The sequence below is a fragment of the Arachis duranensis genome, chromosome 3, assembly GCF_000817695.3.
Source record: "Arachis duranensis cultivar V14167 chromosome 3, aradu.V14167.gnm2.J7QH, whole genome shotgun sequence".
Classification (NCBI taxonomy): Eukaryota; Viridiplantae; Streptophyta; class Magnoliopsida; order Fabales; family Fabaceae; genus Arachis; species Arachis duranensis.
The window spans coordinates 116245331-116257668 of NC_029774.3; the positions used below are offsets into that span (position 1 = coordinate 116245331).

The 12338-nt window shown below is 33.0% G+C and overlaps 1 protein-coding gene across 1 annotated transcript; it reads right to left on the bottom strand.

Moving 5' to 3' along the window:
• Positions 1-8430: 8430 nt before the first annotated feature.
• LOC107480396 (inositol-3-phosphate synthase) lies at positions 8431-11738 on the bottom strand. Its single transcript, XM_016100522.3, has 9 exons — positions 11439-11738; positions 11208-11276; positions 10816-10951; positions 9912-10159; positions 9494-9836; positions 9242-9418; positions 8972-9160; positions 8819-8881; positions 8431-8738 (listed from the first exon to the last, which is right to left on the bottom strand). Exons 1-9 carry the CDS (start codon positions 11624-11626, stop codon positions 8619-8621), a joined length of 1533 nt encoding a protein of 510 aa, XP_015956008.1. The 5' UTR covers positions 11627-11738; the 3' UTR covers positions 8431-8618.
• Positions 11739-12338: the final 600 nt, after the last annotated feature.

The following is a 12338-nucleotide window of genomic DNA, read 5'->3' on the forward strand; positions in this document are numbered from 1 at the left end:
ATGGATGCTCTCGGTTTATATAATTTTATTTGATATAATCTGAAAATAATGACTATTGGGAAACCTCCATTAGGAGATTATCACCTGAGGGTCTTAGGCATAAAATACTACAATTCGAATAATAATGAACGAAATATCAGGATTATGACCTCCTGAACTCGCTGGTGTATATATATATATATTTCAATCGGAAACTATAGAAACTCATCAGGATTAGAGTTGCCTAAGAAACACTAAATCAATTACTGTATCTATCCAAAATAGTAGGATTTTTCTTTCTGTTTGGTGTCAAAATAATAATTTAAACAAAAATACTATTTTTACACCAAAATTAGTTATTAAAATTAGTCATTAATATATTTGTGTATAAATATATGTATAATTTAATTTATTTTTAATGTGTATTTATATTTCAACATATATTTTATATTGATAGTTGACTTTGATGACTAATTTTAATGTAAATGTAACATTACTCTAATTTAAATTACTTATACGAAAAAGCTATACAATCAAACAAAATTTATAAACAAGTCAAACTGAATTAGAATAACCTATTTTATATTCATAGGTCACTTATCTCTTGGCTAAACGAAATCTATATAACTGAGTTTAATATAAACGATTTTTTTAAAAAAACTAATGTGAAAGTACAAAAATTTTAAGTCATTTTTAAATACGGCTTGTTCTTGTGTACTCCTAGAGACGATGATAATAATTATCATTAACGTTAACTATGTTAAAAAAATCATGTTTGTTGACTGTCCAATATTCAACTCTCTAATTTTCTTTCTCATCCTAATTAAATAAAACTATATTTTTTTCAAAATTAAGAGTTTGGATCATAATATATATTTTTCCAAATTAGAAGCACAGATATGACTTCAAAGTTTAGGAATTTGAAATTTGTCAAGGAAACGGCGAATTTGCCGTCACCCAAAAAAAGTTGAATTCTAGAATATAATCACAGAATAATTTTCTTGTGAAAATAAAGTTTTTTTTTATTCCAAAAAAATCTATGTTTGGATTATTCTAAAGGTTATTTTGACTCATTTGTATCTGAATCAAATAAATATGCTTAAACAACCCAAACAGCTAAGCATGTATGTAAGTCGTACAATTGAGAATAATAACGAAGTTAGTATTAGACAAAGTAAGACATATCAATTATTTGTTGCAGTAGTTAGGAATTATCGAGAAATAAGATTTATTGAAAAAGATGTTAAAAATTACATTATGAAAAAAATTCGTAAAATTTTTGAACAAAATGTTGCCGGAAAAATTGAAAAATACTTCATGAAAATGAAAAAATCATAGCTTTTTTTATGAACTTGAACTTGAGATTGCTCATTCAATTAAAAATACTTTTTGGACTAATGCAAAAAGCATTTAACCATGACACCAAACAAACTCACAATAAAATAAGTTGATGAACATAACTCAATCAAGTATAAAAACACATGGATCTCAATATACATTAGATGACACCAAACTAGCATAGTTATCACAAAACCAACACGGTGAGAATAAAGGAAGGACAAGAGTAATTTTAGAAAGTAAAATAAATGAGTTTTAATAGGAGAAAACTCAAAATGTCTAGTAAAAAATTTTTTGTCGGGGAATTTTATTCTTATTCGTTGACGTTATAACATAGAGATACTATATATACGCCTCTAGAATTGTAATTGAAGCCAATAATAATAACAATATCCTTATTCACATAATCTTATATAGTTAGTTAGAAGAAATCTTTCATATTATTTTTCCTCTTTACAAAATATATAGCGAGTGCATTATTGTGAGTAGTGTTCAATTTCATATTACTTTGTATCTATTAGAAGTCAAAATTCCGTTGTAGACTCAACAATTGGTATCAAGAGCTAATGTTATATTATTCATTATTTGTGTGGTAAAATTCAATTTTGAATATAATGGCTTCTACTAGTGGTAATGTCAAAGTAGGCAAATATGAAATCGAAAAATTTAATGGAAAAAAATATTTTTCTTATTAGAGGATACAGATAAAAAATCTGCTTATATCATAAAAATTATACAAGGCACTGGCAGAAAAGGAGTAAAAGCCAGAGAAAATGAAAGATGAGGATTGGGAAGAATTAGATCTTGAGGCACAGGCTACAATAATCTTATGCCTTGAGAGGAATGTTGCTTTTTTGGTAAATGAAGAAGCAACTGCAGTAGGCGTTTGGGGAAAGTTAGAGAGTAACTTCATGACGAAGACTCTAACTAACATGATCTACTTAAAATCTAAATTGTATACATGCAAGATGGAAGAAGGTACCTCAATCTGAGAATATATCAATAAGTTTGATAGGATTATATCAAACTTAAAGGATAAGATGTGAAGGTTGATGATGAGGATCATGCACTCATATTATTACTTTCATTACCGAATTCCTATGAAAATCTAGTGCAGACATTGGTGCTGGTGGGTGACACTCTGACTATGGATGAGACGAGAGCATCACTTTTAGCGGATGATCTACATAAAATTGCTACAAGTGTAATGTCATCTCTAAATAGAAGAGAGTATAATGATCAAGCACAAGGATTGTTTGCGGCTAGAGGAAGGACTAATGAAAGAGAAAAAGGTAATAAGCATGAAAATTTTAGGCCAAAATCTAAACCTCATGCGGAGAGAACATGCTTTAAATATGGAGAGTCTGGACATTTCAAAGCAAATTGTCCAAATAAGAAGATAACTTTCAAGAAATAGAACAATGACAACCCAAAAAAAAGCAAGAAGCAAGCTACGTCTCAAATGATGAGGAGGACTATTACTCTGTGACAGAACAATCTTATGAAATCTTCGATAAGTGGATTCTTGATTTAGGAACATCTCACCATATGTGCCCAAATAGGAAGTGGTTTACTACCTATCAAAACATAAATGGTGGCACAGTTTTAACGGGCAATGATCATGCTTGTAAAACTGTGGGTTTGGGTACTATAAGAATCAAGATATAAATCAAGATATATGATGGAATAGTAAGAACCTTAAAGGATGTGAGACATATTCCATACTTGCAGAAAAATCTTATCTCCATAGGTTTATTGGAGAAAAATAGTTGCAAAATAGTTACGAAAAATAGGGTACTAAAAGTTGTTCTTTGGTAGTGATAAAGGAAGTTCATCACAGTAATCTTTATTCTCTTTTGGGGACAACAATCACAGGTGAGTTAGCAGTTGAAATCGGTAGAAGTAGAGATCAAGCAAATTGCACAAGAATATGGCACTTGCGGCTTGGACATATGTCAGAGAAGGTCTAGCATTGCTTTGTCAACAAGGTTTGCTGAAGAATATGAAGAAACCACAAATGAAATTTTGTGAGCATTGCTTGTATAAAAAGGCACACATGGTGAATTTTTCTACAAGCAAGCACAAAAGCAGAGGGTTGTTAGACTACGTGCATACTGATGTTTGAGCCCCGTCTAAAGTTACTTCCAAGGGTGGTTCCAGGTATTTTGTTACTTTTGTTGATGATTATTCCAGGTATGTTTGGGTTTACTTCCTCAAGTATAAGAATGAGGTATTCTACACTTTTAAACGATGGAGAGCAATGGTTAAAAACTGAACAGGTAGGAAGCTAAAAACTCTACGATCAGATAATGTCACAGAGTACATGGATGGGGCTTTCAAGGAGTTCTGTGATCGAGAAGGCATTGTGAGACACTAGACAGTTAGAGAAACACCACAACAGAATGGAGTCGTTGAACGACTGAATCGTACGCTACTTGAGAAGGTACAGTGTATGTGTTCTAATTCTGGGTTAGGCAGAGAGTGGTGGGCGGAGTCGATTGCTACAGCTTGCTACATAGTGACCCGATCCCCACATTCTTCTCTAGATGGAGACACACCTTATAAGGTATGGTCAGGGAAATATGCAGATTACGAGAAACTCAGAGTTTTTGGATGCATAGCCTATTATCATGTCAAAGATAATAAGCTTGATGATAGAGGTAAAAAGACCATCTTTTTGGGGTATCCAAGAGGGATTCAAGGGTATCGTCTTTGGAGCGTAAATGATTCTAAGTTTGTAATTAGCAGGGATGTTACCTTTCATGAACGATCTATGGTAGCTTTGTCTAAAGATACGATGCCAGATGATGGTGATGTTAAAAAAACTTTAAATACTCAAGTGGTGGAGTTAGAGTCTAAATACCAATAAATAGATTCTAATAATGTTCAGGTGGAGCATCCTAATGCTACTCGAGATGATGCAGAGGATGAACTTGATCATGAGGAGATTCAGTGAGAAAATGCACATGCATTACAACAGCAGCAACAAGATTCTTTGGCATCCACTAGGCCAAAGAGAAATTATAAATTCGTTCAGAAGTTTGAGTCAGACAAGCCTCTGAGACATTATAGGTAGGTAAAATTGGTAGATTATGCACTCTCGGTAGAGGATGATAAGTCGATCACCTTCAAACTTGCTATCAAAGACAAAGATAGAGAAAGTTAGTTGGTCGCCATGGAAGAAGAGATGCAATCTCTCCATAAGAACAAGACATGAGAGGTGGTCTTGTTGCCCGTGAAAAAGACTGCAATTGGTTGTAAATGGGTGTATAAAAGAAAAGAAGATTCTATTAAGTCAGATGGTACAAGATTCAAAACTAGGTTAGTAGCAAAGGAATTTGCACAAAAAAAAGTGTTGATTACAACAAGATATTTTCTCCTGTGGTGAAGCACACTTCCATAAGGGTGCTTTTGAGTCTTGTTGTTCAGGGTGATCTTGAGTTGGAACAGCTAGATGTAAAGATAACTTTCTTGCATGGTGACTTAGAGGAAGCAATTTACATGTATCAACTTGAGGGTTTCAAGGTTGAGGGTAAAAAAATTAGGTATGTCGCTTAAAGAAATCGCTATATGGATTGAAACAATCTCCTCGACAGTAGTATAAGCGATTTGACTCCTTTATGTTAAAACAAGATTTTTCCGGAAGTAATTATGATTGTTCTGTATACATTCATAAGCTTTCTGGAAGTGATTATGTCTATTTTCTATTGTATGTGGATGACATGCTTATTGCTTGTAAGAGCAAGGTGGAGATAGATAGGTTAAAGGTTCAACTTGGTAAAGAATTTGAAATAAAAGATTTGAGTGTTGCACGAAAAATATTAGGTATGGAAATTAAAAGAGAGAGATCAAGCCGAAAATTGTTCTTGAGCCAGAAAGGGTACATTGAGCGCGTTATTGAAAGATTCAAAATGAAAAATGCTAAGCCAGCAGTAACATCGTTGGCTCCACATTTCAAACTCTCTAGTAAACAATCTCTCACAACAGCAGAAGATAAGGCTTACATGAAAAATGTACCTTATGCTAGTGCTGTTGGTAGCCTAATGTATGCTATGGTGTGTACACGCCCAGATATTTCACAGGCAGTCAGTATTGTTAGCAGGTTCATTGCAAATCTGGGTAAGACACACTGGGAAGCATTCAAGTGGATATTAAAGTACTTGAAGGGTACCATGATTGACATAGGTTTATGCTTTAGTGGAAAATCATGTCAAATCAGCGGCTTTGTTGATTTTGATTATGCTAGTGATCTAGACAAAAAACGTTCTACGACCGATTATGTATATAAAATACAAGGTGTTCCAGTTAGTTGGCAATCAATGTTACAAGATACAGTGGCACTATCTACTACAAAGACTGAGTATATAGCAGTAGTAGAAGGGGTGAAAGAAGCATTGTGGCTAAGGAGTCTTCTAGATGATTTAGAGTTTCAGCAAGATTGTGTGAATCTGAGTTGTGATAGTCAAAGTGCAATTCATTTGGCTAAAAAATCAGGTTCATCATGCTCATACCAAGCATATTGATGTAAGATATCACTTCGTGCATGATGTTATAGAGAAATGCAATATTTCTCTTGTAAAAGTACACATAGATGAAAATTTCGCAGACATCCTGACTAAGGTAGTGTCAGGAAGCAAGTTCCAACACTGTTTGGAATTGCTCATTGTTGTTCCATGTTAGGCATAGGATACGAATACTATACTTTGATCGTCCAAAATTTGAGTAGATTTCAAATTGTGACCGAGGTGGAGAATTGTAAGAAGAAAGGAAGGATAAGAGTAATTTTAGGAAGTAAAATAAATGAGTTTTAATAGGAGAAAACTCAAAATGTTTAGTAAGGAGTTTTTTGTCGGAGAATTTTATTCTTATTCGTTGAAGTTATATCATAGAGATACTACATATACCTCTTTAGAATTGTAATTGAAGCCAATAACAAGAACAATATCCTTATTCACATCATCTTATAGAGTTAGAAGAAATCTTTTATATTATTTTTCCTCTTTACAAAATATATAGCAAGTACATTATTGTGAGTAGTGTTCAATTTCATATTACTTTGTATCTATTAGAAGTCAAAATTCCGTTGTAGACTCAACAAAAACTATAAAAAAGAGTTATCGTAATTTCTATTTTATTGCAAGAATAGAAACTTAATCTACTAAATACATAAAATATGATAATTTAGTATTTCAAGAAAGAGAATGCGAGAGAAAAAGCAAAAAAAAAGAAAAAGAAATGGACGATTTAAATTCTCATTACCTTTTCTATGATGCTTCTTCTTTACGTTTCGATGTTTGTCGTTGAAGATCAGAACCATAGCACAGAGAGTTTTTGCGAGTTTTGGTTGAGATTTTGAGAAATTTACTAGAAATTTTGAAGTTTTTTAATTGGAGCGAGTGATTTTAGAAATTATTTTTTTAGAATGTATTCATATTAAAAAACGCGCGATAAATGTTTGCGTTTGTAGAGAATTGGAACGTGTTTAACACGTACTCACTAAAAAAATTAGTTTTATTGAGTTTGGGCCAATTTAATTGAATTTTATTACTAAAAAATTAGATGTATAACGAGACTATTACTTCATTTGCGTGTATATATATTGGACAATAAATCAGTATTCTAGTATTCTATTCTCACAGACCTGGTGGGAGTTAGTATTAAATCAGAACATAATATTTGATCATTGTCAAATGAGTTTAAGAAATAAGAATCACAATTTGATTACAGGTTTTGCTAAAATCAATTTTTTGTAACTAACAAGCAATCAATAAAATAGTGCATCTACAAAAATTTAAAAAAAGGGGCAAAATGCTAATTAATTATTAATAAAAAAATTAATTTTCAATTTTTTTTTTACAAATAACTATAAAATTATTTTTTAACTTGATAATAATTAAGTACTTTTTTATCCACCAAGAGATATAAGAATCCATCCAGAGTTCTGGATCGGATTCGAGTTGAGTTCTAAGAGTTTTCTGCAAAGTTCCCTAGAAGACTAAGAGTTCTAAGAGTCAGTTGAAGGTTATGTAAATTCAAATCTTTCATTGTTTGCTTTTTGACACGAAAGTTTTTTTTTTCTTTTTTTGGAATTTTTTCTTGCTATTAATGAATGAAGTGGTGAGATATTTTCTCATACTAAACCATGAACAAATATAGTATGAAAGTAATAAATTTGGAAATATATGTGTAGAGTAAGATATTAAAAACTATGGCATGAAATATCTCAAAAGAAGAAATCGTGAATAAGTGAAGTATTACTATCGATCACACATCACTGAAAGGTTATCCATGTGATGGCTTGATAAAAACGGGCCAAATGGTCCAATTATGGACTTGTACAATAAAGTTAACAAAGATTATGGATCACTTATTATCTCCCATGTTTCGGATTTTGTGGTAATGATATTGAAACATGACAACTAAACCATTATGGTGTCTCCATGTATTATTGTCCTTGGCTCCTTGCTAATGCTGCATAGTGCATACGCCCAAACACATAGAATCTTTAATTTCGACTCTGAATATCTCTGATTGCGATGTGGCTGTTTCCGTTATCCTTACAAGTTACGACAATTAACGGAAAACCATAAATCGTCCCTACACTAACCGTCTAACGGTATGTGTATCGTGTCACACCTTTGATGAAGCCAGCGCAACAATTAAAAACTTATAATCCAGACAAACCCATTTTATACTTCTTTTTTTTGGACAGAGATTTGATACTTGGATGATTTAATTAACTAATTAAATTGCTGATGCATTTTTTCATTTTTTATTTTTTTATGGATGGAAGCTCTGCCATAACAATGGGAAACATTGTAAAGTTAGGTTCTCTTGCAATAAAATATAAATAAAGATGAATCTCTTTTCTTTCTTTTTATTTATTCTTAGAAAGAATTGCTTAATTATCACTATATTTAGCAGGAACAGCAACGTCACTGACAGTCCTTGCATGGTAATTATTCAATGTTTGGCACTAGCTTTGTGAAGAAGGACGTAGTCTTATTATATTATTTTGTATTTGGTTTCTCAATCTCTAATTTCCTTATTGTTACGACTGTAGCTTCTTAAGAAATTAGGGGAGGGTAGGGAGATAGAGAAAGAGAAGAAGAGTTATTAGGCAGAAAACAGTAGGATGACTGAGATTTTTATTTCACATGCATATTTAATTGACCTGCTCTCAAATAACTTAGCAGGAGCAAATTAAAAAGAGACACACATGATGAATATTGTACATTTGTGAAATGATATACACGCAGGCTGCGAGAAGCGTGTATGTAGAAAGCAGTGGTTGATTGGATTCACTTGTACTCGAGAATCATATTGTTCTCAGGAGCCAAGCCAACGCAAGCTCTGAGGATGTTTTCCAGCATGGCTCTCTGCTTTGACAGTGCATTCACTACTGGTGTACCAGGTGGAACCTGCATGCACCATTTAATTTGAATATTAATTTGATTTAATGAATGAGCATAGCAAGCAGCTAGATTACTAGACTTCTTACAAGAGGGGCCTTGGTGAGGTAACTCAGGATAGTGGCAACCGGGTGGAACGAGTGAAACTTGCCCTGTAAAACATTAATTAATTAATTAACTAATTAGGAGCATCGATCGTCGTTATTAATTGATTGATTCAAGAAATGAAGATGTATAGATACCTCATTTTCAGCTTTGAACTGAATACGGGTGCTGAGCTCAGCAAGGAGGACCAAGTCCAAGATAATAGGTGCGGCTAAGAGGGAATCCTCGCAGGTGTTGTGCAACACGATTGTGTTCTTGCCACCCATGAATATCTCCGAAGTGTATTCATCCATGGCTCTCTTGCTGTCCCCCACATATGGCACATACTGATCATCATCATGAATGAATATATAGTTAGCCATCAATCACCAAATAATTAAATGAAATCAAATCAAAGAGGGGCATACCTTAATAACGACTACATGGTCAGGGTGCTCGCCAGGCTCGTAGAGGATGCCATTGCTGTTGACCATATCATCAACAACGTTGCTCTTGGAGATTTCCTTGGAGCGGAAAGTTTGTGGGGCTGATAGGTTCATTCCATCGTTATTCCCAAGATGGTTGTAGCTCACTATTGATGTTGGCTATCACCAAATAATGAAAAACATTTTAATTAATGTAGCTAGTAGATTATTGATGGGAATTAGTGAAGTAGATACCTTGATGCCAGCCCCGACAAGGAAATCGACCAAGACGGATTTCATTTTGGTCTGGCCACTCTTAAAGTCATCGCCGCCAATCAAGCTGTTCCTGTTGATGGAGAGATCAATGAGGCCAGGGACAAAAGTGTTCTGGGGGCTTCCATTGATGAAAGGAACATTCTCCAAGATACAGGCCAAGGCATACAAGGTGGAGGGAGAGATCTCGGACTCGTTCCTGTCCAAGGCACTTAAGAGGTTTTCCATCGTGTCATTCAGTCCCACAACCACGTTACTGTACCTCTCTGTATTCGCAGTCCATAGAACAACCACCTTCTCCACTTTGTTAGCTTCCTTAAACGCCCTAAATTAAATCAAAATTAATTAGCCATTGTTTCCTCTTAGTCTTAATTAGCTTAGTTAACTAGCTTATTATTACTTAATGTCTTTGATGATCTGTTGAACTTGTTCTTTCTTAGTGCCCTTAATCACGTTGTTGGCGCGTTCTTCTTGGTTGGCAGCGATGAAGTCAGGGTCGTAGATACCGGGAAGTGGAACCATGGATTCCATGTAAGGCCTCAACTGTTTCTGGAGATCAATGTCGAAAACCTTCGCCCTCCCCATCGCATCAGCCAGGTTCATGTTGCTGATATCCCATCCCCCGAACACAATCTCATCCGGGTTTACCTGCATATAATTAATTCCATCTTTCTATTATATTTTAAACTCAAATTATTACAAGTGTAAAAAAAGATACAAATAACCTTTCCTTTTTGGGTTCAGTCTCTATTTTTGTTTAAAAAATATTATTAAAATATAGAAAAAATATAATTTTAATTTTAATAACACTTACATTATTATTATAACCACCATATTATAATCATACTAAAATTCACCTTATTAACATTGATTTTGCTAAGAAACCAACTAAGAAGGTAGCCTAGTTAAAAAACAGATTTATTAGAAAAAAAAATAATCACCTACTATCCTAATTTTTAGAATTTTAAAATTAAAAATAAAAAGAAATTAGTTGAAGTTAGTTTATATTGGTAGATTTTTTTATATTAAAATATATATATGTATTTTGGTGATTGGTCGAAAAGAAAAGCTAAATTACAATGTTTCTCCCGTAACTGAATGAGAAAACGCCAGACCCCGTTGGCCCACAAGTGGTGCTTTACGTTTGTACAAAAACGTTCACATCATTGTTTATTTATTTATTTCTCCTTTTCAATTTATGTCCCGTGTCCCGCACTTGAACAATTAGTGTTTAATTAATCGAATTTTAAAACAAAAAAGGGGGGTTTGTGGGGCTGGGAATGGTTGATCAAAAGGCAATATACCATTGGAAGGAGGCTCTTGAAAGGGGCATAGATTTCCTCCCCTTGATAAGACCCCACTCTGATGGCTGATGCCTGGGTCAAGGACCCAAAATAATTGGCTTGTTGAATCTTGTCCTTTGTTGCCCATGAGATACCCCTGCATTCAATTCATACCTACAATTGTTACGTATCTTTCTTTTCCTTTCTCTCCACCACAAAAGTTTATTATTTCATTCCATAACTCAATTTTTGTATTTTATATTTCAGATTCATTATTCTGTCACTACTTTATAGTGACCAGAGTAATAAGTCTCCAGAACTGAAAATACAAAAATGAGTTATTCAAATACATTTAATGTAATTATAATAACCAAAAAAAGATGGGAGAAAAGGATGGTTAGGTAGAAACTGACTCTCTGTTAGCAATAACACCACCAGTGAGGGTTGAACCGTTGTTTCCACCCCACCCCACAAGCATTACCCTAAAAGAAATAGCAACAAAAACCATGCATGTCAACAATAATACAAACCATCACAAATGAAGTTATAGCCTTTTTACAAAAATTAAAAGGAAATGAAAGACTTGACAATATAGAATGGTGTAGCAAAGAAAAAATATATTGAGGGATAACTAAAGTAATTACCCTAGTTTAGGGACATGGGTGTTAGTTTTAAATTCATATTTGACGGTTTTGGGCTTGACAACCCATTGATAAGTGCCATTCTTGTTCTCGTGAACAAGTTCAGTGGTTTCATAGTTGTACACGGACTGAATCTCAGTCTCTGTGTACTTCACGTTAGGGCTCTCAACCTTAAAACTCTCGATAAACATCTTTCTTAATTACTTTCTTCCTAAAGAAAGTAGCTAATAGTCAGGAGAAGCTGACCAAGGAGACTAACTAGGGAAGCAAATTAAACACTTTGGAGAGGAAGTTAGGGGTGGTTGTGTGCAGCTTCAGTTTGCTTAAGCACCCCCTATATATAGAGAAATTCTTCCATTATGCTACTACACGTGTCGCTAAATCACTGGTTGCGGGTCTCTGCTAAAAAAAATAATTTAATAAATATTTACTAATTTTATTTATGCAAAAAAGTATTTGTCACCTCTAAAATTAATAAATGCTATTATTGTTACATTATTTTTTTAAAATTAATTACCATTCATCATTATTGTTCTATTTATAAATTTTTTATTAAAAATAATTTAAAATAAAATATAATAAATAAATGACATTATCAATTAATAGTGCCAAAATCATTTCTTTACTAAATGCTACTAATATATATCAAATAAGGAAAACTATAAATGACAACTTTTTCTAAAACATAATAAATTAATATATTATTTAAAAAAATATATTTTCTTTTCTAAAATAAAAATATATACGTTTAATCCTTATTTATCTATTAATTTATTAAATCAGTATTGACTAAAATGAATTTGATCCTATAACATATTACATATATAATAGTGTTGGACTAAATATAGTAATTTTGAATACAACAATAATAACAAATTTTTATTTTATTAAATAAAATTGACT